Source organism: Emydura macquarii, unplaced genomic scaffold (genome assembly GCF_026122565.2).
Source record: "Emydura macquarii macquarii isolate MOO-44397 ecotype Brisbane River unplaced genomic scaffold, CSIRO-AGI_Emac_v2 contig_2676, whole genome shotgun sequence".
In the NCBI taxonomy this organism is placed as follows: domain Eukaryota; kingdom Metazoa; phylum Chordata; order Testudines; family Chelidae; genus Emydura; species Emydura macquarii.
Genome location: NW_027132813.1, coordinates 42,334,417 through 42,362,236, shown reverse-complemented (window position 1 = coordinate 42,362,236; position 27,820 = coordinate 42,334,417). Strand labels below are relative to the sequence as shown.

Here is a 27,820-nt window from a genome sequence, read left to right as displayed (position 1 = left end):
AAAGTTAAGGGCTAGATTGTGTAACCTCTACTCATGACAGAGCATTTAGGTCCGTATCCTGCAAGGTGGTGATTACTCTGGCCCCAGCCCAGTAAAATTCTTAAGCACATGCCTAACTATAAGCATGTGACTTCAATGGGGCTAATTAATCTTAAAGTTAAGTATGTGCTTATGTGCTTCACTGGAGTGGAAACAGAGTGCTCAGCCCCTGCAAGATCGAACCCATGATCACAGGAATAGTCCCTCAGCCTCACTGGGACTGCTTACATGAGTGAATACTCACCCATGTGAGAAGGATTCTACACTCTGATTCTATGGCGATGTTTTTAATGATGACCACTGAGGCATATATGAATTATTTTATTAAACATAAATTCTGAACAATGAACTATCTTCTGTTCCCCATCACCTCCTATTCAGAGCCACTGTTGAACAAAGATGATGCAATGAAGGCTGAGAAACCAATGATTCCTGTAGTTGATGAAGATAAAGAAGAAGAGAAAGGTAAGACTTTCTATACATTAGAGGTAGGCAGAGAGTTCAATTAGGCTGCTGCGTGGAACTCAGGTTCTCTTGAAAGCTGTGTTTTGTGTTGGTAAGCACAGCTATTTTTTTTCTACAACAAAATTTACTATTACAACAATTTTCTTAAATGAAAGAAACATAGAAATAGCAAATGAAGATGATATTTTAAGTCTTTTTTTCCAGGTGGTGTTAAAATGTTATATATTTGGCTTGAAGCTGCTCAAGAAAATATAAGGGCCAGGAAAGTGACATACATTTTCAAAATGGCTTTGAAATAAACACATGAACTGTTTATTGTGGGTTTTTTACATGTACCTTTGAAAACTGCTGATTAAAGAAGCAATTTATCTATATTTAAGTACCCTTTCTCTTATGTTCATTGGAAGTACAATACTGAGTGTAGTTACAATAACTGGACATGAAAATGTTTTGTGAGGTCATAAATAGCGATTTAACAAGTAATGAATTAAAACTAGTAATTCTAATAAAAAACCCAATATTAAGAATACACAATATTAAGAATACACTGAAGCAGGAATCTTGTCTGAGAGTAGAGTACTTAAATCACTATTTATTCTATTAAGAAACACATAAGTTCAATTTTCAGAGTTTAAGGAATTCTTGTGGGAGTCCTACATCCAGCCAATCATTTATAAAAGTCACATGCTCACATAAAAAAACAATTTATTATGTAAATAATTCTCTAATTGTAAAGCAAATGCAATTTTCTGACCTTTCTTGGTAGAACACCAAGATCAATTACAGCTCCATATTAAAACCCAGACATGATCTTTACTGGAAATCCAGGTCAATACTAACTAGAGCTTCTTAATTATGAACTCCTTTTGTCAGCCACATTGACACTGATTTAGTTGCAAAACCATGTTAGTAGTATTGACACTTTTCTTCATTGTAAACCCAGGTTACACTCCTCTTTGCTTATATCTAGCTTAACAGTATCTTCTCTTTCTGTCTTTTCTTTTTAATGCACATCCAAGTTGAGACTAATCGCACCTCTTTATTACAAGTAATGTTAATGGTATCTGTGTTGTGTTTTATTACTGACTGATAATACAATCAATATAATACTTACTTCAAATCCAGGTAAATGATATTCCTCTCCTTCAACTTCAAATCTAGATTCTATAATACAGACTCATTCTAATTGCAAATACCAAAACCATTATGTTAATTTCCTCCTAATTTAAATTATTTACATTTTATTTTATGCCTCATCAAAAGCAACTTGTAAAAACTATACTTTCATATTTGCACATTTCCCTCTCTTTAATACTTTACTGTCCCCTACAGCTAGTGACTGTCATTTAACTCTCAATGGATAGATTAGATTCCACCATCTGCTCTACCTAGTATTAAACTATCCAGCATTAAGGAAGGTAATGTCATAAAAGAGTTGTTCTTCGCACTTTTCTGTTTCCTGTCCCTTATTTAAAAGGTTCATGGATCAACTAAGTTAGAAGTTCCAGAGGGGTAGCTGTGTGAGTCTGTTTTTAGCAAAACAGCGAGAGTTCTGTGGCACCTTAAAGACTAACAAATTTATTTGGGCATAAGCTTTCGTGGGCAGAAACCCACTTTGTCAGATGCATGAGCAATGCAATAAGTTAAAAGGTCTTTCTGAACATTTTGGAGCATGGTGGCTTAGGCGTATTAATGGTACCTACACATATCCAAAGCTCATTAAAGTTCATGGAAAGACTCCCATTGACTTCAGTGGGTGTTGGATTGGGACCATAACAAGAGGAAGTACTGTGTTGACTCTACTAATGGGGTAAACTGCACTCAGCTAAACCTATAAATGTTCTTTATAACTTGTTTTGAAATGCACCATTCTTTAAAATGCCTAAGGCTGGGGAAATAAATCAATGTTTTTTTAAAAACCAGACAAGGGAAGGAGAATAAGGCTTTCCCCTTGTTTTATTTCATTCTAATGGGTATAAAAACGTGTAGATAATCTTCACAAAACATCTTGTAAGCTGCTGTCAGGTTTGATGTGCACAGATGCTGCAACATTGGCTTTCAAAGTTAGTCATATTGTAAGATAGATCTTGAAAGGAAGAGGGAAAAAATTGAACAGCAATTCATGGTGATAAAATAGTACAATGAGTACAGTAGAACCTCAAAAATATGAACACCAGAGTTACGAACTGACCGGTCAACCGAACACTCCGTGAAACCAGAAGTAAGCAATCAGCCAGCAGCGGAGGTCGGGGGGGAAGAAAGCAAGCAAATACTGTTTCTGTATTGCAAGGTCGGCATGCAGAACAGAAACAGTCTGGGTTTGTGCTGTTCCTGTAAGCCAAGGGCACTCTTTCACCCCCTCCCACCCCATTCCACTGGGAGGGGGAAGCTGTTTTCACCATCACCTGCCCCCTCCTCCAGCTCCAGAGCCCCTGGGAAAGAAAGCTCCCTGCTGATGCTGCTGCAAAAAAACTGAAGGTTGCAGCCAAAGCCTGGCCTGGAGCTGGAGTGGGAGTCTGCTGCACTCTGAAGGAGTTTTAAAGGGCCACGGCCTGTGCACTGATTTGGTCCAAGCGTTGCCCGTGGCTGCACTCCTGGACCCTGCCAGCACCTCTAGGAGTTCAAGGGGCAGGGGAAGGAGAGGCACTGGCAGCTGGCTGGCACCAAACCCCTGCCACATGCTGCCTCTGGAGCATGGCAAGCAATGCACTGATCAGGCGAGCTCTGGGGAGAGGCAGCTGAAGGCTGGGTCTTGTAGTGCCAAGGGTGTGGGGAAGACCCCCCCCCCCCCCCAGTGCAGCCTAAAGGCAAGAAACAGGAATAGGGCAGGGAGCTACTTGCAAACCAGGCAGTGCTGCCAGGTGCCACCTTTGCAGAGATCTCTCCTAGTCTCAGCTGGAAGACACTGACTGCAGGGTATGGTACCATAATGTTTTGTTCAGAGCTACGAACAACCTCTATTCCCAAGGTGTTCGTATCTTTGAGGTTCTACTGTATGTCCCAGAGAGATTTCTAATGGCAAGAGTTCACCTGGCATAAAGCAGATTTTATATCTATCTATCCCATATAAGCAAATGGCTACCTCATAAACCAATTCAGTTAAGTGTTTTCCAGCAACATCTCCAGTACATTTGAAATAGAACAAAATAGCATATTTTAGCCTAATAACACTTAAAAAGAAGATAATACTCAGTGTTATTCCGATTAAATAAAATCTAGTCATATTACTTTGTTTTGATATAAAAATAGTGCTTTTTATCTGTGGTGAAACTGTATGCATATTCCAATTTAAAGAAGTGCAGAATCCTATTCTTGCTGCTCAATGTCAGTGCTGTCTTTGGGCTTGGCTGAGACCTTAGGCTCAACTCAGAGGGGTGACATGTACTGTGCCACCCTAAGAGGAGTGATTGGATTAATGGGAGTTGTCTGTGACCATGGCACATCCATCAGTGGAAGTATGGAACCCACTTCAGTGTTTCTTAACCTGGGGTTTTAAAGGGGTCGCAAGTGCAGAGCTGGTATTGGGGGTGGCAAGAAAGGCAATTGCCTGGAGCCACAGGGGCGCCATGAAACTAAGTTACATGCCTCAGCCCCGTGGGGGTGGGACTCAGGCTTCAGGGGTACAGTAGTTTGGAAAGGTTAAGAACCACTGCACTAAATGGATAAAGGGATAAGATTCCCCTTGCCAGTGCAGACCCTGGTGGAAGGACATCTGCGTACTCACAACCTCTCCTGCACTGCTAACCACCACAACCTGAAACATGATGGCCACTAGTCAGAGAGAGGGCATGTCCAAGATGGCTGGATGAAGCAGCATTGAATCAGTGTATGCCTTCAGTAATCTCTGCTGACAGGTTTGTTATGGAACACTTGGCGTCCTGTGGCAGAATGTTTAAGGGAGGGCAGGTTGAAATGCCATTTGCATTTCCCTGGGATGTATTGAGATAGCAGTTTACACTTCCTTGTGCCAGTGAGTGTGAATCTAGGCTTATGTGGTGATGAATCCAAACACACATTTTTTGGTACATTTCTGATACAATATAAAAATTAGATCTTTCATTCCCATCTCGTATATTAAGGTAGATCTTATTGGTTGAGGTTGAATATTTTGTATGTTAAACTTAATACATTTGTATTTTGTGTTGTAAGCTTGATTTCTCTCAAAGTATTTTACAATAAAAACATTTGGTGTGTGTTCTACAAAAACAAAAATATTATTTTCTGAAATGCTATTTAAAAATCAGGATTAATATTCTAGAGAGATCATTTTTTTCATTCTTTAGCTAAAAGGAAATATATTACTTGGGAGCGAGGAAGGAAAAAGAGAGAGACAAAGGAGGATGCATTCTAGAGTAACTTTTTTCAGGTATTAGAATCCACTCAATTCTGGTCTACAAAACAATAATGAAAACCTGCATTCCTCATAAATTTAGGGAATAATCCCAAATCCCTTTATTAAAAATCAGAGTAAGGAAGGATTGCTGACCCATTGGCTGACCAAATAGGACATATGGGAAACAGCATACAAATGTTTTTAATATTGAGTTTGGCACTTCTTATATATACGCTTGGAAACATTGCCCTCCTTTTCTAATGGATGGACATTCAGGGTTTAGTGGTATTTTGAATCAGCTCAGTTTTTTTACAGGGCTAATAATTTATAACATGAAAATGAAATTCATATTACTTAGATGTGTATATATAACTGTTCTCCAGTCTGAGCCTACTCTCCCCATTTACATACTCAGTATCTCTTTATATAGAGATATTAGCTCTGATAATTTCTCTCATCTGTCACCCTTAGAATCCTCTCTACCCTTTGGAGGATAATACTATGTGAACAGAAGTACCCATTATTTGGCTGTTGTGTCCCTTTTCTGTATGCTGGCTAGAACATTGTCTGTTATCTTATTGTCACGATGATATTACCCTACAATTATTGGATTTTTGGATTGCTCAAAAACATATTTGTAGTCTTCTTTTTTCTCAAAGCACTTCTGTCAACAATTATTGTCTCTTGGTTTTGGTCTATGCACTGCTGGAAACCAGTGTCATTTCCCCAACATCACCTCATCAGTTTGAGGTGAAGATCCTCAGTGGAGGTTCTATTACTGTGACACCTGGGGTGTTACCCCACTCAGAAAAGTGAGAAAGTAAATTGAAAGTAAAATAACTGTACCTTTCACTCTGCTGTGTGCACAACACACAGCTGCTAATTTAATGGAATAACTCTTACAGATGAAGGGTCCATTTGGGGTAGCTGCTCACTGCTTAGACTGTAAGGTACTACAGTCCCTATAGGGGACAGCAAAAGAGCAGAAGCAGAACTTCACTTGAATAGTCAGACACAACCCAGCACTGAAGGACACGTTTTAAACTGCTGTAATGAATCCATGTAGAGGCTACCTATAATTTTGATCCAAAGCTCCCAATATTTCTACTAGTCAGTGGGCAAGTAACTGCTTATCCATCATTTGATCCACTCTTCATTTGACCAGCTGAATTCCAGGTCTTTCATCCAGAAATTCTTTAGAAATGAAGAGGTGCCTTTGCTATTAAACTATGAGAAAATTAAATATCCTTGAAATCTAATACTTGTTTCAAGGATTTTCATATACATAGATGTATTTGTAGATATTGACAGAAGTCATACATTCCTCGCCATGCCATTGTTTGCAGTTATAAAGAAACAAAATAAATCTCAGAAAGATCTGAAACAAGACTGACATCTTTATTATGGAGCCACAGTTCTTGTAACTAGCTTTCTATTATAAACCAATTTCTCTTCACCTCCAACACCTTCTCCAAAGAGATGGAATGGACACGACTTCTGGAGAGATGAGATTTCTTTGTTTTTTGAAAAAATCTCCTCATCTATTGTGGAATTTCATATATCTGAAATATCTTAAATTAGAAAGTCCAAATGTGTGTATTGAGTTGTCTTAGGAACAAAGGGATTACTGTACTGAATCAGACCATTGGTTTGTCTAGTCTTTGACAATGGCCCATGCCAGATGCTTCAGATGAAATGCAAAAAGCCCCAAAAGGCTATAGCCTTTCCATAAGAGAAGTTTGTTCCTAATCCCTGTCAGTTATGTCCCAATGCATGATGGTTTAAAGCCCTTATATATTTTTTAATCCTTTGTAATCCAAGATGATATGGGTATGATAATCTTCTAGTGATACAAGGCAGTAATAGATAATTACCCGTAGAAGCAAGGAGGAAGAGGGGAATGAAGTGTGGCTCAAAGAAGCACAATTCCTTCCCTAGAGTGCTTCTAAGGCAGCACAGCTACACGGTGACTCTTATCTAGCTTTAAATTTGAAATGCAGCACAAAAATCTGCTTCAGAATTCTGCCACTACCCAGAAAACACACAAAAAAAAATTATGCCCAACTTTGAACATTTTACATGCTGAGAGAAATTATGTGAAGTCAAAAACCAGTGAATTGAGGATTTAGTCTTATACAGCATATTTTGCAAGGGTCTGATTCCTAGTTATATGGAGAAGTGAACTTTCACAACAGCAGAAATGCTGGATGTAGCTGCAGATGTGTTGAAAACAAAGTTCTCAGTAGAAATCCATGCAGAGTCTTCCCTCTGAGAATATTTACAGGTTTACAGCATGAATCATTTTGTGAGCTGTTATTTTCTAGACAACCTTTTAAAAAAGATTCAAGTGAATTTTGTGTCTGTGATATGAGCTACTTAAAGAACTTTGAAAGTGGAATTTCAATATCCAATGGATAGGTCCACTATGGTCAACGGCAGTGCAATCTTTACTTTCAGGGCGTATCTCTCATCTCTTTTGGAGGCGCCATAGCTGGGGTTGAAAAGTAGTGTAGTTTCATTATTGTCATTGTTGACACAGTTCGTACAGTAACTCTGCCTATGTCTACATTGACGGCAGCAACGGTGGTGCTGCAGGATTGATTCTGCAAGATCAATTGAACGGCAGTGGAGACCTGCTCAATCGACCCGGAAGTCGATTCTGCTAATCCACCCCCACCAAAAAGAGTAATGTTGTGTCGACGGGAGGACATTTCCCATTGGTGCAGCATAATGGGGACGCCATGGTAAGTAGAAGTTAGGAAGTTGACAGGAGATATGCAAGCTACTCTGTGTAGCTTACGTATCTCGCTTCGACAGCCGCTGAATTTTGCCGGCACTGTAGATAGAGCTTCTGTTTTTATGAGATTAGAAGAAATATTTTTCATAGATTTGGAATTCTGTTAGGTTTGGGTAGCATCCTCCAGTGGCTGAGGGTGATATATTCATGAGTTGCTTTTTAAAGTCTGTTAGTGCTGTAGGTTACAGTGCTCTATTCTGGACTCTGTAGCAACTAAAAGAGGAAAATCAGCAGTAGCTTCTCTCTCCCTCCCCACCCAGTGATTCTGCTACATATTCTATAACTTTGCTGATGCTGAAGAACCTAAACACAACCCTGGTCTACACTTACCTGGAAATTCGGTGGCAGTTGATGGGAGTTACGCAAGCTATGCAGATGGCTTGCGTAACTCCCGTCGACTGCTGTGCTTCCCTTCTGCGTGCCGTCTTCACTGCACTGTGCCAATGGGAACCGTGTTCCTGTCAACGCAGTGCTACACCACTTGAGGGCTGAATTTACTGCGTTGACGTCCTGATCGATTGAGCGGGTCTACACTGACCACTCAATCAATCCAGAAAGATCGATCTGATGGTGGCAATTTTGCCGCCATCAGTATAGACATACCTGCAGACAGTGGTATATCAGGCTTTACAAAGACTGTAGCTGCTTTGTATCAGCAAAAATATAGTAGTATCAATATATGCATCAATAACAGTGAAGTGCTATGTCATCACAGTGGAAAAGACAACTACTATAAGATTCCAAAATCATAGCTATTCTACAGGAGGAATCATCAGCTATGTTGAACAGTGTGGTCTTGTTATTACTCTGTCAGTGGCCTGGTTTGGATCCCAGTTACAACTCCCTAAGAAAGAATAATGTAATATTCTTCTCAACAACTGAAGGAATTTCAGTTTCTTTTAATTCTTCTCCCTATATCAGATACACTCAGGCTAGAATAAGTATATGTAAAGAACAGGTGGTGCAAGTTCTGTTTTAAATTTTAATTATTTTTTCATTTCTTTCCCTCGGAGGATTTCACCTTTGTGTGCTTTTCTAATAAAAATAGAAACAATTAGGGAATCTTGCAGCTTAAACATTTTACCACAGTCATTTTATGACATCTGCTTTGATAGTAGGGAACAAGAAGGAAAGAAAGAAAAGACAGGCAAATATTTTTACAATGATGGTGGTTTAAAGTTTTTAGTGTTTCATTCTTTTCTTCATATCATTGCCAGCAAGCAGAACAGAAATGCTATCAAAATGAATTAGCTGTTTTTTCTCCACTTAAGATATTGTTAATTTTGAAATTTTTGCAATGTGGCTTTTGTTTTGTTCAACTAATTCATTTTTTTGTAATGAATAGAAACACATTCGACATTGAATCTAATACAATAATTGTTCGGGAATCTTTTGAAAGAAAATAAAAAAAACTCTAAGAAACCTTAGGAGACATTGGATATTTTTCAAGAAATATTTTGAATGACATTTAAATATTTATTTACCAAAGTAATAGTGCCAATACACATATTAGACTATATAATATCCCACAATATTATTTCATGATGTTTTGTACTTGTGACGTACATGGTTTAAAGAGTTTTAAAACTGTGATAATGGACTCCATATTTCACAGTGAGTTGAAGATTACATCTTTGGTTTTAGCATAAATCTCCAGAGAATCAGCAGTAGCTCATGCAACTGAAACACATACCTGTTTCAAAACATATCAAATGGCATCCAAGTACATAGTGAAAATTATACAGGAAGATTTTATAAATGTATCTTAGAAAATTTCCCCCCCCCCCAACATATTGAAGAAAAAGGGATTAATGAATAAGGCCTGAATGGTTAATAACACATCTGGAAATTAGCTTGAACACCTGAGAAATATGGCACTACTTTTTTATGCCTACAACAAACTTATTATATTATATAGCAGTCTATCCTTTCGATTGAATGGTGAGCTTAACTCCCAATAATGATAAAAGAAGCTTCATGTGCATATTAAAATAGATCCAAAAGGGGACAAATTTGGTCCAGCATGTGTATATTTTTGTGTGTCTTAACAGTCAACAAGTGAGAATTCATGTTATTTTTAGTGAATCTCATGGATAGAATTAGTCTAGGACAGGGAATGAATTTACATGTATGGGTCCAAATCAATTGGCTCTATAATTGGAATTAATATATAGCTGCCCCTCCACTGCCTTACTTCTTAGGTAATCATCTACACCTGTGCAAAGTGGGGTAAAGTGCTACCAAATCAGAATTCTACATGCCATGCAAGTGGTGGTAGCATTTTACACCCCCCTTACGCAAGTGAGTGACCACACAAGGTGCAAAACAGTGGAGAATGAGACACTACACAGCTAATTAATATTCATTAAATAAATTCTGTGGGTTGCTTTCATGATTACACCTTTACAAGACCCACAGAATGGGAATAGATAGAGGAAACCACGCAGTGGAGGGGGAAGACTGGACAGGTCTCTTTTGTCTCAAATGTAGAACAAGAAAGTGTTCCATAAGAGTAATGCAGTCGTGGGATGAGCTGTCTGAAAATATCCTCTCAGTTATCCCTTCCTTTTTGGATCCTGCACTCTACTCTCTCACTGGGTTTATCTGTGATTCTGTTCCCTCCTCCACCCTATAATTCTGTCCCAGGCTCCTTTGTTCAGCTTGCCTCTTTAAAGACCAAGGGCCAGATTCTCCCCTAATTTATGCCTGCTTCTTCACAGCCCCGAGCTGTGGTGTCACAAAGCAGGCACAACCCCCCTTGCATAAGAGATTTATGGGGGCAGGGCCAGCACCATCCAAAGAATAGCTGAGGAGATGTGTCCTGGGGAATGCACTGATTTAGTACATCCCTGCAGCAGTCTCTGGGAGCAGGGCTTCTGTGGCACTGTGGTAAAAAGAAAAACTGTCTCTAACTAGTAGAAACCCCAAGCAAGGAAAGCAGTGGAAATATCACATGTCCTCACTCAGATCTTCTGTGGTGGTGTCCTCTCCTCATTTTTTTTAACTTCTTTTTACTATTCTGCCTTTTACTCACTCTTCTCCAATAGTTGACGTTGTGTCCTCTCACCTTTTCTTAATACAGTTGAGTATTCAGTCATACAGACCATCTGGAACAGCTTCCCTGCACTTGGTTGACTCTCTTCAACTCTCACCTCAAGATGAGTTGGTGAGATCACCATCAGTATGCCTGATCCCTAGACACTAGGGAAGAAACTTAAAATGCCTCTGTTTCCAATTATTGTGAATAATCTGCCAGCAAGGGCAGGGAACCAGGGTTTGAGTGCATCTCTCATTCTTCCTCTACACCCACACACACACTGCCCCCAAGGCTGCAACTGCATGAAGCTGTGGGACCCACTCCCTCTTCCAGGAGTCATCAGAAGTGTTCAACATCTCCTCCTTCTGCCAATACCGTCTTCTAACCTTTCCCTCTAATAAAACTATCAGAACCAATGTGCTGAGCCCACGTTCATCCTTTCTGATGAAACTTGGCCATTCCCCCCCTTTCTTTCTGTCCTCATATACTTACAGATGCTACAGAGCCTGCACACTGTGTTGCAACCAGCATAGTTTGCACATTCTTTAGACAGAACTATAATAAGCTGCAAAATGTTCTGTGACTTTTTTGTATGAAAGGCACTAGACAAACATGAATTGCACTGTGTGGCTTTTTTCTCCTCCCTTTTTCATACTTAGCAGGATGCTTGCCGCTGTAATTGTTCCATAGCTAACACTTAACTCTCTAAAACATTTCAGCGTCTTGAGAGTATTCCTCTCGTGCTTAGAAGTCATCCATAATTTTCAACCCTAAATGCTTTGGCTTCCATTGCCTTTCTTAATGCACAAAGGTAAACCACAAAACCACCTAAATTATTGTTTCAGTGGAATGGGATCTTTATCCTGAAATGCTGGGCATTGATGTCTTTGTTCCAGCCCTTTTCCTTTGAGGGTGTGAACATTTTCTTCTTGTTTTCAATCATTGGTGTGAGGTGTATGGTTTCTCTAATAATCAGGTGTCACAGAAATGATGTTCCTTCTCAGTGTACAGGGCTTGCTAGCTGACATGAACAGACCAAATCCATCTTTATTACATTTAGAAGAGCCTCTCAAAAAACACTCACTATCCATTTTACCTGTCAGCTCTCAAGAGGACATGTTTATAGGTCCAGCGTTTTCTCAGTGGAATAATAAATGAACACTTACAAGTTACACCTTTCTCACATGGATTTAAAAAATAAGTTAAACCGGTTAAAACATGTATTGTATTCTAAGGGGAAAGAATTGGCCTTTCCTCAATACCACCTGACCTGGATCACAAAAAGGTGAGGTCACAGGTCAGTGTGACAGGGCCATGGCCTGAGTGGCTGGAGAGAGTTCACGGGAGAGGCCCAGCATAAGTCAAAATCTGCTGGGTTTCCAGTTTATTTACAGGCCTCTTAGTCAATCAAAATAACACAAACCAGAAACATCTCTGCCCACATATGCTTGGTGTGATTTGGTGTTTGTGAGAACACCAATCCAACGATCCCAAAACCAAGCAAGACAACATAACCGGGACAAAGCTTCTATCTCCGGAGTTTCTTGGCCTAGGTTTAGGTCAGCAAATCCAATCTCCACTTCTCTTCTGATTGTTTTAAGCGCAGCTGTGTTGAGCTGCATCTGACTTCATTAGCTCAGGGAGTCTGCCCAAAACTACTAAAACCCTGATGGGAATTAACCCAAATTAAACTCATTGTCTGGCCACTGTCTGGCTTGCAGGGCCACCTTAGGGTGAAATACAGCCTGCAGGAATCTCACCAGAGGGCTCGGGGATTCTTCTACACTAAAACAGTGGTAAGTGGGCATAGTGAACAACTTCCCCTTAGAGTCCAGCTACACTCAGTGGTTTTTGTTTATCCTGGCTCTTGGTCTTACAAGTAATACCTCTCCAGCTTGCAGCTGCTGCAAAATATTGCTGCCAGTTGGATATCTCCATTTTATGCACTTGATGTTTTTTTTTTTTTTCCACAAACCTTTCACTTACAAATCTGAAGGCCATCAAACAGCATTGTTAATGAGAGAGAACACCATAACCACCCATACTGACAGCACAGTGCACCACAATAGACAAGGGCCAGACTTAAACACTCAGGAGTCTGTTCAGATAAGCATTCAAAAGTTGGAATGCTTGTTAAAACTATCTGACCTTCTCGGGTCTGCAGCATTGAGCTGGACATTTTGCAAGAAAACCTTTTTAAACAATATTTCTAGTATTACCTGCCTTGGGTTGGTCCTAAAATTCTGAGAGAACAGAGTTTCTAGCTGTTTTTCTGCTTCAGGTCCCAGCTGGAAGTGCATAAGAATGAAAAAATAATAAGAAATGGATATACACAACACCTATCTGAAGGATCCCAAATTGTTTTACAAACTGATTTATATAGGGATCACATTATTGACCTTTGAAATGCAGCCACCCACCGGCATCAAACACCACAATTATTTAACAATACTACATGAATGTGCAACAGTTTAAGACACAAAATGCAGAGTGCCTTTCCAAAATAAAACTGCAAGAGTAAGTTGGGGAGGAGGAATGAAAGTTGAAATTTGATCACAATATTGGGGTTAATGCCATTGCTTTTTCAAAAATTGCCATGGCATTTTTAATGACCACAAGTAGTCAGGGCCTTGTTTTTATGTCTCATCTTAAAGACAGCACCTTCTAATGATGGAGTGTTATTTCCACTTCTGGCAGCACCTAACTAATCCTTCAAAGAGTCTCCTATCCAAGCACTGACCTTGCCTAATCCTGTTTAAGCTTGTGAAAAGTGACTGGATCACAGCAGAACATGATTTAACTACACCAAACAGAAATAATGGGGAAAAGATTATCTGTACATATTCACATTTCTATTAAGGTGTTACTATAATTCTGGGTTTTGGCAAGGGTTAGGTCACTGCTTATTGCATCAGAAGCAGCTTGTTCATCCCTAGCATGTAGCCATAGTCAAACTATCACAGAGAAAATTTGTGAGAAGAGAGAGCATTATTGTGTTCTTCATTTAGATCACAATGTGATTTTTCACAGTTCATGACTGACAAAGCCACTTCAGATTGTTCTGATTAGACTTCTGGTACTGCATATTAAAAAAGTGTCCCTCTAAACTCTACAAATTTCTCCAATGCATTGTAAAAGACTGAAAAACACAGATGGGTCTTCAGAAGCTGTAGCACCTGAGCTGTTTGCTGTATTGAATAAACACCTGGGGCATTCATTTAAAACCTAAATGCAGGCTGTTCACCTGGACTGCCAAATACAACAGAAGCGCCTCTCCGGCTGGCTGTGTGGTATTCATTTAAACAGAGCTTCATGCGTAGGGCCTCTGAGAAGCACAAATAAAAGGATAGACGTATGAGGTGATTCAACAATCTACTTCCAATTAAGGGCCTTCCATCCCTCATAGATTACCTATGGTTTTTAATTAACAGACATTTCTTGGGAAAAGCTGACCCAATTCACTCTTTTTCAAATTGTTTTTTGCTAAAAGCTGTTGTTTTTGCTGAGCCTTCTAGGCTTGTTTCATTCCAAGCAATAATATTCTCATTGACCCAGTAATTAAAGGAATCCTGTACCTTTTCACGCTGGCTAGCTGCCCCTTTTATTCTTCCTCATTGTTCTCTCTGCAACGCCACTAGCAGATGGTCAGAGATTTTTCACCCTTTCAAAGGCTTCATGTTTTTCCCATCTCATCAAGCATGTCTCAGCTGTGGTTAATTAGCTTAAGGCTTTTCAGCCCCCATAGGAGATCAGTGAAAGACCTGACCAATTTCAATAAAGAGCTTGAAAAGCAAATCCTGAAAGGTTAGCCATATCTGCAAGAAAGCACAATATTATTTAGTGGCAGAAACCATTTGTTCTCTCTCTTCTCTTCCCCCTCCCCCTTTTTAATTTTCACAATATTCATGAACCCTCCTGAGTTTCTATCCATGTTTGTGTGTATTTGATAGGTGGCAGTATTTAACTGAGGACTCTGACCCTCAGGCTAGGTCAGAGTTCAGATACTTTTAACTGATTTCAATCATGAAGTGCTGTGTAGGCACCCTTGAGTAACAGAAAACTGCAAACACAATTAGCTAGACAGCTCTATAAGAATCTATTAGGTATTTATTATTATTATTTTGTTACTGAGTTGTTTGAAAGTAGCTTGTGAGTTTTATTTACAGATCAGATCAGAGCAGTTGAGATGAAAGCTAGATTAATTAACAGAAAACAAATTTGCATCCTTCTTTGTATTTTACATTGAACAGCATTTGTTTTGCATAGTCACATATGTACATTTATTATTAATCTTAAACTATTATCCATATATCTAATTATCTAATTGAGTAAGGGATTTTTTAGAAATGTTTTTCTCATAACTCACACTAGGAAGCTGTTTAAATGTGTGAAGCACAGATTTTATGTGGGATGTCAGATACATCACAGATGCCTCGCGGACATTTGCCATATAATTGAATTATATACTTTGTGCTTTGCATATACAAGCAAGTGAGAGGACCCAAGCGTCAGGTGTTGTGTATCAGTACAATTAAGTACCTACTAATTTAGCCACTCTAGAGATAAATATTTGGATATAATTAAAATTACTAGATGTAAATACAAAAAAATCATATTTTAGATTATAGGAAAATGTGGGATTTTCTCAATGAAATCTAATATTTGACCTAAATTGCTGCATTTTTTTCCAGCAATATTTGTGTTAAGATTTTTGTCACAGGGACTGACCTATTCAGGTGAGACCTCCGCAAATATGGATGGGAGTTTTGCTTGGAGAAGGACTCCATGATTGGACCCCCTGGTTTGCATTTGGCGATAAATCCATCTGTTCAAATCCTTGCACTGAGGAAAATGGGTGCCACTGTTTTCTTCCAAAACGACCGTAGTGTTAGACCGGCACCTTAAGAGGAGCCAAGCCTAAACCTTATAATCAGGAGGCCCTCCCATCCCAGTGGTAGGGAGCCTTTCGGCAATTGGAAAATAACAAAGGTAAACCGGAATCAATATGCTTCGAAAACAAAGGGGGTTTATTGAACAAAGGGAACGGGGTCACAAAATAAATCAGGGTCTTAATATGAATGATGGTGTTATTAGATAAGTGTCTCTGGTGTTGTTTCACTATGCTCACAATCTTTCTTCTCCAATGGTGGTGTTGTCCTCTATCCGTCTGTTCCTTTCCCGATGGTTCCTCGTCTACTTCTATTCCTGGTCTGACAGTCACCGTCTGCATACACAGTCTCTATTCTGTATTTATCACCAATGAGGCCTGTGTCAATGCAGGCTCGCTAATGGGTGACTGGTAACTGAACTGAACTATTGACCCCGTGGGTTCTCTAGTGGCTACTATTTACAAGATCACTAAATTTACAAAAGGGGAGGGGCAGTATGGGGTCTAAGACCCACAGGTCAGTAGCTGCCATTTCGGTTTATCTAGCAATTCTGTATTTATCACCAATGAGGCCTGTGTCAATGCAGATGTGAAAATCCAGGACATTATGAAATGATTGCAGAGCGAGTAGACTTGTGTGCCTTCCAGACTGAATTCAAAGCCCACTGGAACTAATAGGAAGGCTCCCACAGTTTTAGATGGGAGTTGGACCAGGCGTGAGGAGATAATCTGCTCGTAGCCCAATGTTCTTTTAATCATTTGTTTTCAGCTGTTTTTCACAAATGGCTAAGTGGGGAGGCTAAATGGCTAAATGGCACAAATGGCTAAATGTTTTCAGAAGAGCTCAGCTTCCTTACACGAACATAAAAAAGAGCCAGATTTCCAGTAGCGTTTGGCACCCAGCAGCCCACTGTGATTGAAGCACATGTAGTCATCAGTGAGCTCCCTTTAATCTAGCTAGCTCATATACTAAGAGTAGCACAGGCATCGGTAATTACCCCAGGTCCTGGAGACAGGTGCAAGTATGAGGTGTGATTGCAGCACAGACAGACCCTATGACAATGTAGGTTTGTTACAGACATCTCTGGTCAGATTGTCTGAACAGCTCAACATCCGATATGTACCCAAAGGGCTGAGCTTTTCTGGAAACGTGCTAGTTGGTTTTGGTGCCTAAACGCAGATGAGCTCCTTTGAAAATCTGGTCCTCAATATCAGCAAACTAAGGATTCATTTGAAAACAGGAAACCCTCCTTGATTTAGAAGAATACAACACAGGTGCCGGATTAGCATTCATGTCAGCGGGAGCAGAGGTCAGCCAGTGTGGAATGCTGTTGAAAATCCCACCCTAAAAATAAAGGGCAAATGTTATTTTGGTGGTTAGAAAGTGTGTGAAAGGAAGTAACAAACAAAACCATTTCCTTCTAGGATGAGTCTGTCCTTGCCAAGTTTTAGCCCAGAAGAATATTATAAGAAGTGAGTCATAAACCTTGAAAACAGGTTTTTATAATGGAAGGTGTTGCTGACACTGTAGTGGGAAAGAGACACCCCTGCCATTCCACTGATGGTCTAGGACCAGTAAATGTGCACACACAAAACTCTCATTGACAGCCATGAGAATCTCACACAAGCCAAAATTCACTGCAGTGCTAAGAGGATGGAACTCCATCAATATCCACTGAGTTGCACCCATTTATGCTAGCGGTGAAATTTTCTTGTGGCTTAAGATCATGAAATGGTCCTTAATTTGTACTTGTGTATTGGATGCATTTATAAAGACTCATAGCACAATTCTACATTTCTTGCAAACTGAAGCTCCCATTCAGGGCAACAAGAAATTTAGTTTCTTAGTAAATGCAGGATCTGATTCTTGGCGTAGCTCAGACCAGAGAGATATACCCTATACCCAGGACACTACAGTGTGCATGGGTCTCCTTTTGTTGAAGTAGCATAACCCACGTTTGGAAAATCTTGTTTTAATTAATCAAAATAAGCAACAGTCTCTTCTCAGTTATACTTAGACTACGTTTGTTTTTCCATTGTACCTGAGAAGAGCATTTGGACCAACATGCTTTGCTATAGCATTATTAAAACCTGAACAGGTTTTCTATGTCTGGTTTTCAGAAAAACAATCATGGACTCTAGGGCTTTTGTAAGATATTGAACTGGTGATTCTGAAGGCTACAATCCTTTGTTTATCCACAGGACAGGTACCTCATTGACCGCAAATTGATTGTGTGATTATTTGCTCCATTATATTTTGAGGTACTAAAGTTAAGATGAACTGGTGTATAATTCCCTAGGTTATCCTTATTCCCCATTTTATAAAAGGGCACTCTGTTTTGCCCTCCTTCAGTTCTCTTGAATCTCTCCTGTGTTCCGTGAGGTTTTGAAGATAATCGCTAATGGCTCAGATATCTCCTCAGTCAGCTTCTTGAGTATTCTAGGATGTCTTCAAGTCATCAGGGCCTGATGAAATACATCCAACTGTCTAAGTAATTTTTAACTTGTTCTTTCCCTATTTTAGCCTCAGATCCTATCTCATTTTCACTGGCGTTCAGTGTGTTAGAGGTCCAATTGCTACCAACTTTTTAGGTGAAAACAGAAACGAAAAAGTAATTTAGCATTTCCGCCATTTCCACATCTTCTGTTATTGTTTTTCTTCCCTCTTTGAATAATGGGCCTATCCTATCCTTGGTCATCATCTTGCTTCTAATGTATCTGTAGAAGGTTTTCTTGTTACCCTTTATGTCTCTAAATAGTTTAATCTCATTTTGTGCCTTGTCATTTCTGATTTTGTCCCTCCATGCTTGTGATTTTTTTTTTATATTCATCCTTCATAATTTGACTTAGTTTCCACTTTTTGTAGGACTCTCTTTTGAATTTCAGATAATTGAAAACTTCCTGGTTAAGTAAGGGTGTTCTCTTGCCATTCTTCCTATCTTTCCTATGCAGAGCAATAGTTTGCTATTGTACCCTTAATAATGTCTCTTTGAAAAACTGACAACTCTCTCAAACTGTTTTTCCCTTAGACTTGCTTTCCATGGGATCTTACCTACCAACACTTTGAGTTGCTAAAGTCTGCCTTCTTGAAATCCACTGTCTTTATTCTGCTGTTTTCCCTCTTACCGCTCCTTAGAATCATGAACTCTATCATTTCATGATTACTTTCACACACGCTGCCTTCCACTTTCAAATTCTCAGTCAGTTCCTCCCTATTTTGTCAAAATCAAATCTGGAACAGCCTCTCTCATACTGGACTTCTCCACCTTTTTAAATAAAATATTGTCTGTAAAACATTCCAAGAACTTGTTGCATAACCGATGGCCTGCTGTATTATTTTCCTAACAGATGTCTGGGTATTTGAAGTCCCACCCCCCACCACCATGTCCTGTGTTTTAGATGGTTTTGTTAGTTTAAAAAAATCCTCATCCATCTCTTCTTCCTAGTTAGGTGGTCTATAGTAGACCCCCACCCTTGTTTTTTGCCCCTTTTATCTTTACCCAGATACTTTCAACAAGTCTGTCTCCTATTTCCATCTCAATGGTATGGAGAGTAAGTTTATAAAATATGCAGATGACACCAAGCTGGGAGGCATTGCTAGTACTTTTGAGGTTAGGATTAGAGCTCAAAATGATCTTGACAAACTGGAAGATTGGTCTAAAATCAACAAGATTACATTCAGTAAAGAAAAGTACAAATTACTACACTTAGGAATGAAAAATCAAATGTACAACCTCAAAATGGGAATAACTGGCCAGATGGTAGTACTGCTGAAAAAGATCTGGGGGTTACAGTGTATCACAAACTAAATATGAGTCAGCAATGTGATGCAATTTCGAAAAAAGCCTAATATCATTCTGGGCTATATTAACAGTAGTGTCATAAGTAAGACATGGGAGGTAATTGTTTCAGTCTACTCTACACCGGAAAGGCCTCAGCTGGAGTATTCTGTCCAGTTCTGGATATCACACTTTAAGAAAGATTTGGTCAAAATGGAGAGGATCCAGAGGAGAACAACAAAAAAGACAAAAAGTTTAGAAAACCTGGCCTGTGAGGAAAGTTTTAAAAAAATGGACATGTGCAGTCTTAAGAAAAGAAGACTGAGGGGGGGACCTGATATCATTCTTCAAATATGTTAAGGGCTGTTATAAAGAGTACAGTGATCAATTGTTCTCCATTTCCAATGAAGGTAAGACAAGAAGTAATGGGCTTAATCTGCAGCAAGGGAGATTTAGGTTAGATAGTAGGAAAAACTGTAGTTTACTGATCCTACAGATTTCCCCCCCTAGATATTCACCATGTATCTGACCTACTACAGATTACTATTGATAAATATCCTGTATCTTGGCTAATAGTTACAGGCCAATATCAGATTTAAAGATCAAGATCAAATTAATTTGATATCTCAAAGTCTTAAACTTGGTCTGTATTGCCACCGGTTGCCGTGCCACAACGCTTCACTGAGCTGCATCAACAGGAGACACCTTCCAGTCAGTGAAGCCTTACTCTTTTCAGGGAGATGCATTAATGGCATTGACCAGAGAGCACTTCTGGGATCGATTGAGTGGGTCTTCATGACCGGCTCAATCAATCCTGCTGCATCGATCCCCAAGGAGCCGGCGGTGTAGACATACCCTTTGTTATACCAGCCCAGGTATTCCACCCTGTTGTGTTGCTGGCATGGGGATCATTATTCTGAATTGTTCAGAAATGTTTTCATACAAAGTTTGCTGGAATTTACGGAGTGGTTTTGGGGGTGTTTTTGCATTGCTCTGGAAATCTCTTAAAGAGCGAGGTCAGAAAAAAATACTGATGTTTATTATTTATGTTGATTTTTCATCATGTACTTAATGATTGTTCTGGGTGCACATGTACCAGTAGAAACATGACATTAATTCAGTCCATCTTACTGATCTCTCCCAGGTTCTCCCAAAACAATCCCACGTCTTCCAACTGCTCATTCCCTACCACATAGAAAAAAAGCTCAGGGGAACAAAAGGATCTTGCTATGTGATGTGATGCGCAACCAATGGTAAAACAAAGTGTGAAGCACCAAGGTCTTCTCACTGAGAATGCCCTGCTTCCAGCCCCATCTGATTAAAGCAGGCAGCTGTTGGCCCAAGAGCCTCAGAAAATCTCAGCTGAATTGGCATGTCACATCTGGGAGACAAATAATGTCAGAAGTAGCTAGGACTCAATCCAGTTAACACTACATGCAAACATCAAAGCCCTTTTAGAAACCTAATTAAAGATGAGATTTTCACTTGCCTTATGCACATGCACAGGAGAGTAAAAAGGCATAAGGCATCCTCTTACTTCGCCACATGGACTTTCCATATGTGGTTGGAGAGTGGGCTGGCCATTGGCTTTTTTTCTCCAGCACAACACTCAGTGCAGCTGATCCAAAGAGGAAGGGGAAACAACCTGCACTGTATGCAGAGCTAGCACAGTTTACTTCCCTCCCACCTTCTGAAATGAGACCAGAGCACACATTATGTCTCTTTGACTCACCCTCTGGTCTGTCATGGGGTCTTGCCACTATGAGCTGGTCCTCGCTTGGAGCTTGTGGCAATGCTGCAATTTAGCCCACAGTAACATATTCTACAGTATTTTGGTAATAAGATGAGATAATACATTTCTCAGGCGAAATAACATAGATTGTTTTTTCCTAATCTACTAATATGAGCAAAGCCATCATCACAGGTGAAACAAAGCTATTTTAGTGTATTTTTCTTTCAGTATAAAATGAAATTAGCTTAACAGCCAAAGACACCACTCCCTTTCAGTGAATAATTACACTTTGACAGCAGTTACTCTAAATAATTGTGCCTGACACTGTGATGTCACAAAGCAGGGGCAGTAGCTGCTATCAGCTAGCATAAGAAGGGCATGCAGCCGTATGTGGCTCATATGGCCTCAGACAAAGAGCTGAGACGGTCATATCTTAGGAGGCAAACAATGGTGGTGGGAGTAGTTGTACATAATTTGCTCCAGTATCTGAGTTACGCTTACAGTCTAGGCATAGACATGAGATCCTGTGATTGCTTCACATCGTTCTACACAGGCCAGAAGTTTTCTGGGTTTGTTTTGGTTTTGTGTTTGTATGTTTCTATGATTTTAAGTTGTTGGCTGTGCTTTATTTTGTAGGGAAGGGATTCTAGATGAGGTAGAAGATGGAGATAGTGATATGATGGAAGAGGAAGAGGTGAAAATCATGGGATAAAAGAAAAGGGAGAGAGTAATCATAGCACAGAGGAGAGAGTATTCACTGTATATAATGTATAAATCTGTGCACACATATTATCATTAAAGAATTCTCATTAGTCAGAATGACCATATAGTGGTATCTATAATTACCACAGGTTGAGAAGGAGCAAGGATGTTCTGTGCTGAAGTAACCAGCTGAGGGTTCAGGAGATCTCAGTTCAATTCCCATTATCACCGTGATTTTCCCAAGTTATCAGCACCTACGAGTTCCCATTATCATCAATGGATTCTCAGCATTTAGCAAATCTGGTCCACCTCATTTAAGTGACTAAATGGGAGCAGAGCACTTTGAAAATATTATTTCACCCTATTTAGTTGCCTAAATAGGTATCAGAAACTAAATAAAAAAGCCAGGCTTTATGTATCTTTGCTATTTAAATTGTAAGCTCTTCAGAATAGTGACTGCCTCTTATTATGTGTACATACTGCACCTCACTGTAGATTGTGCCATAATGTAAATAAGAATAAAATACCCAGAAGAGATTATCTATGCTGACAGCTAGCAAATGTTGACCTTTGGCCAGCATTCACTGCATATATACAATGTATATAGTTCTTGAAGGGAAGTTCCTTGTTGAGTTCCTTTGTTGTTCATAGTTTTTATTTAAACCAGTGCAGCGCAGAAAAATGAAAACTGTAAACAACATAACAAATTGCACAGAGTTTTAAACCCATCGAGGAAATCAAGATATAATAATAATAATAAAAAATGAAACTAAAAACTAATAAAACTTGATGTAAGACTGTAACTAAAATCCACTATTGACAGAGCTGTATGTAGAGTAATCATGGTTAGAGGCCAGTGCCTTAGTTCTGACATCACTCCTAATCCTTTATGACTGAATCAGTGTTATCTGTGACCCTGGGAAAATGTCTGCCAATGTCTGAAGTCCCTTGCACCAAGAGATTAGCGATCTTTGCAGTCTTTTGAAAGCTTTTGTAGTTCCCATGAAAGTAAAAGATGCTAAAGGATTTGAGGAGACTCCATGGAAAATGGCAATACTCACACTGACTTACAAGTTCTTTCCAACCTTGACCATGAGAATTAATATGCTACTAGAACTGTTAGAGGCTAATTCTGACCTGTGCCCCCTGTGCCATCGGAGGCTTCTTAGTAGTTGACATGAACTGTTAGTATGGGTAATCTGAAAAAAAACATTGCTTGGAGTCACTTTTTCAGGTTGATCTTTTAAAAACTTGTGTAGTGGAAATGTATGCTAAAGGAAAACTTCAGGCCTTCTTTACACATAAATCATGAAATCTGGTCCAGACTCTGCAGTCCTCCTTTAGCAGGGGCTGTAGCCTGAGGAGGTGTAACATGCTGTTAAGTGTGTGTATCATTCTTCTCTAGTGGGATAGAAGCCTACTATTGCTGCTAGTTAATAGAGTTACTCTTCTAGGTTATTTGGTAGAGGTCAGGGATTTGGTGCTGAAGGTCCTAGGTTGAAGCCCTGCTGACAATCCACAGGTGTGTGGGAGACACTGTTCAAGTGCCAAACATTACTGAATTTGGCCTTACGGTTCATTGATTAAAAATTACAGGTGGAATTTCAAAGAATTTCACAAATCCATTAGCCCTTTGCCAGTTGACCCTGGTCAGGACTGTGACCTCACCTGGTCCAGAATCTTGTCAACCTGTTAATAATTCAGGCCAGCAGGAGATTTCACAAACATTCCAGATTTTATTCAACAAAAATTACAGTAATCTTGGTGAGCCCAAGCTTCTGACAGCTTACATGATGGACCCTGGTTTTATTGGTCAACCATTCTTTGACATCTCATGTGGAGCTATATATACTAGATTTGGTGTAGAGAAGTGAAAAGCCCAAGTTTGCACAGAGATTTATTTATTTGCTTTGGTCAGTGTAAAATGTGCCTGAGCTCACTGAGCCCCACTTAAAGTTTCAGGCTATGTTTCAGTAGTACAGTCATGTAATTTTGAAAGTACTGTCACTTGGGCCAAGGTTTTCAAATCAATATTTAAGTTTCTATATAAATGGCCAGATGTTTTAAAGTGCTAAGCACCCACTTTGAAGCCAGACTTTTTGAAGTCAGTGGGAACTGCTGGGTACTCAGCATTTTTAAAATCAGGGGCACCAAAAATGAATTTAGGATCTTAACTTTAGGCACCTATTTTTGAAAAGCTTGACCTAGGTCTGCTGGCATCTGGAAAGGTCTGTGTGATAAAGTAGCCTTTCATGGGAAGAAGGGGCATGCCCCCCAATGGAGAAAGGAAGAATCTTTGTCTATTTTTATTCTATTTTAAGATTTACATAAAGACAGAACTGCAGGTTTCATTTTTCTTGCAGGCTGTTTCAGGCTGTGTTTTCTAAGGTTTGTATTCTTGGCCTCCGTGTTCTTTTTGGTGCCTCTGAAATGTTACCCGCATTGAGGAATCTGTAATGATTCAGGCTAAAGGCAAGAGAGTTCAGCAGAAGTTCCACTTTAGTTTAACAGCATGAAGCTTGGCTGCTATTCACTGAATCTGGTTTTCTAAAACAGTGATGATCAGGCCTAGTCAGATTAATCTTGGCTTTATAACAGCAATTTCTATATTAAATGTTACTTTCAGTGGGGTCTATGCTAAATTTTAATCATCTGAATTCTAGAGTGAACCCTCCTATCCCTTGTTCTGTGATGTCACCAATCCATCAAACAAAGAAATTCTTCATCATCAAAGAACCTCTGTGGACATCTGGAATAAACACCTGCAGCAGTTTGGTGCAGCTGGAAACAAAGCTACACAACCCCAAAGAGATCTTCCTACCTAGAGGGCCAAAACCCAACATTTACATCTCCCTTTCCTCCTCATAAGACCAGCAGCAATTCTAGTGACTGAGGACAAGCTCTCCAGAGGCACAGGGAAATTAGCCTCAGGGCAGAAAGTTTATGAGCTGGTGAAAGTGGCCTGTGGACCACCCCGGGGGCTTATCCCCTGGCTCCACCATGCTGGATTTTTGCTTCTCCATAGTCTATCAGGCTTCATTCTAGTCTTCTCAGATATTCCCCAAGAAAGCAGGCCTTTTAGGGTGCCAGGTGAGACTTGTCTCTTGCCTTCCAGGTTACTTGTAAGAAATCCCCTCCTGTTTTGATTCCTCCCTCAGCCCCCCATCCTCCTCCCGCTGAATTTCTTTCTGTAGCTGCTTCACTGCCAAGAGATGTGTCTCCATTGCTGATGATAAATTATAGGGAATGCCCAGCAGCAGGGAGACAGCTTCACCTAGAAGAAGGCAAGAAACTAAGTTGGGGGGTGGTTCCCAAAGAAGGTAACATTTAATATTTAAGAAAACCTTAAAACTTAGACCAAGATAGGTCAATAGTTAAGTGTGACCAGCACCGTTCTACAAAGCTAATGTCAGTGGAGAAGAAATCTCCAACTATTTGAAGCAAAGAATGATTATCTTTATACAAACACTTTGATGATAATGTGAATAATTAGAAGTTTCCATCTGTGGTGTAACATTCCCTAGACACTAATACTGGGATTCATTAGAGCCCGGAAATCACAAACCAAAGAACCAAGTTTGAAAAAGTCTTCAGGAGAAAAGGAACTTGCAGTCATGTCTTTATGCAACTCTTACTGAGAGCACATAAAAGGAAGGAAAATCAGAGAATAACAGTGGCACAGCACATTTATTTCAAACACTGCTATGCATATTAGTTTAACTTCCCATTGTGAGGCAGAAAGAACATTTATAATTTTAGGAAATATTGCATAATAGCGCTTTTCAAGAAAAGAAGCAGGCATGTGACTTTTTCATATTGAGTCTTGCTTTTCTGTGTCTTGCCATATTGGGTTTCCAGCCGCATCACTAAGGGCAAAATTCTCATCTCTCTTCTGATCAGCAATGTAAATCTTGAATTTTGCCCTAAAATTTTCTCCTTCACATATGGCAAATAGACTTCAACAGTTCACTTACCTTATGAATCTGATCTCCAGCCTTGCCCGCAACTACCAACCAAAGTCATTCATTATGCGATGATTTAATTCAGAACTCATAAATTGATTCTGCAAACACTTGAGCAAGTATGTGATTTTACTCGTATGTGTGGTTCCCACTAAAGTCCTCTTTTCTGTTATGCCTTATAGTAATATGAATACACAGTTTATACTTCCAGTAGAGAGCGGGGATGTACATACTTTGTAATTAAATTACTTTTAGGCACTGCCCTGGGTAAAGGGTGGTATATAAAGTGAACCATTTCAGGAATTAATCCGGGATGCATTTTGACTTAGATACTCCTCAGGGACATCATTTTTCCCCAACCCATCTTCGCCCCCCCCCCCCTTCCTTGCTCTGGGTCAGTGAAAGGATGTAGTAATTTGTTGCTGGTACAGGCCAGCAGAAAATTATAATGCCATCTGCACTGGCTTAGCTGTGCTAGTCAGCACGTTGAGGAGCCAACACTCAATAATTTCTATCCCCTTCCAGCCCATTCCCTACCCATCTGCTCCAAATCAGGGTGGTATAGTGATTATAAGGGGGTTCTTCCACCCTTTCTGTCCCTGAGCATACATTGAGTCCATGTCACAATCTACATCTTGTGTGCAACTGCAAGTGTCGTATATGCAATTAGGCACATATTTTTTGGTCTCGCAGGCTGAATGTAGTATAGAATATCGTCTACGAATGTATAATAATCATCGGGTTGAAAAGAAAACATTGCAGAATCAAACATTTAGCATAATACGTTTCTTCTGAGTGTGATTTTTTCTTACTGGGTCATAAATCCCTGAAAGTGAGGGTTGAACAGAAAAGTGCTGACTGACTCTGAAGTTTAGTGGCAGTTGGTATTACACAAAGCTTATGAGTTGGCCTAGAGCCCTTAATTAGAGCAGCACATGCTGTGTCAGGTGTTTATAGCTATTCTTGAACTTTGATATTGATTTGTGGGAGAGATCTTAATCAGTTTGGTTGGCTCAGAAGTTTGTTTCTTAAATCATTAGGCTACTGATAGAAGTTAAAAGCTGCAGCCGTATTTATAGGATGCTCGAACGACAGGTGTGCGTGCTTCCCATCTTCCTCTGAGGCTGACTAGTATTTGTTCAGTCACTGCTCTGGTGAAGGAAACCACACTCTGACCAGATTAACTGGAGCGGAAATCAGTGGGCAAAACAAATGTCAAGAAGCCACAATTCAGCGATTGGGTTTGTTTGTTTTTTTCTATGTAGGTCATTTAAAGTTTCTTCAACGGAGAAGGAAGAATTTTCTTCATTTCCTTCATCTTTTATCATTGAGAAATTCTACACACTTCATGATAGAAAAGAAAATGAAGTCCAACATTTTATTTATAAAGCATTCCAGTACTGCCCTTGAATGTGTATTTTTTTTTAATGGTCCCATATATACTATATGGACTTGTCTCTACTTTTAAAAAATGTTATATTCTGAGTAGTCCCAGTCCTGCAGTCAGGTGTACAAAGGTGGGCCTTTACTTCCAAAAGTATCCTATTTGCAGAATCAGGATCAGGACCATAACAGCACAATTCCTGTGTGCTGATTTAGAACAGATCTGTGTTTACCAAATGCAGTGCATTAACTAACAAAGCTAAAGCAGAAGTTAAAGATGTGGGGTTGATTAGGACAGAGGAAAGTTCTCTTTTTAAAAGGTGCAGAATGTTCACTGATTTTTTTTTTTAATCAAACATTCTTGACTCTCTGTGGGCCAGTCACTGCTTCTTTTAAAGCAAGGGAATGTTACTCTCTGCCCACACTGGCTCTGTGAACCCTACATAGTTGCAGACTTAAAACAGAGTGCTTATATTGTACCCTACTGGTCATTAGGGATGGAAAGAGTCTTTCTATATATATACATTCACAGAAACCCTGTCATCTGGTAATATCAAGTTTAAATACAGAGTCATTTCAGCCTGGTGTTTTCTGCATTCTTATTCTGATTATTCAGGTTCTTATTAAGGTTTCTCTGTTTGACTTTCACATGCTGTCTTCTATATCCTTGTATTAAAAAAAATAAATGAAAATCTACAATGTA

The 27,820-nt window shown here is 39.6% G+C and overlaps 1 protein-coding gene and 1 long non-coding RNA gene across 5 annotated transcripts in view; one reads left to right on the top strand and one right to left on the bottom strand.

Annotated features, from left to right (window-relative positions):
• MACROD2 (mono-ADP ribosylhydrolase 2) overlaps nt 1–27,820 on the top strand; it is a 1,226,284-nt gene that overhangs the window by 1,172,947 nt on the left and 25,517 nt on the right. For 3 of the 4 annotated variants that reach the window (XM_067565284.1, XM_067565283.1, XM_067565286.1), the window contains one exon: nt 421–504. In XM_067565284.1, the coding sequence (XP_067421385.1) occupies nt 421–504 (84 nt within the window). Of the gene's footprint in view, nt 1–420; nt 505–708; nt 827–27,820 lie in introns of those variants that run through there. The other variant, XM_067565285.1, reaches the window with a different exon arrangement.
• LOC137164410 (uncharacterized) lies at nt 375–14,327 on the bottom strand. Its single transcript, XR_010923018.1, has 4 exons — nt 14,247–14,327; nt 12,891–12,959; nt 10,702–10,835; nt 375–471 (listed from the first exon to the last, which is right to left on the bottom strand). It is a non-coding gene; the product is annotated as an uncharacterized lncRNA (long non-coding RNA).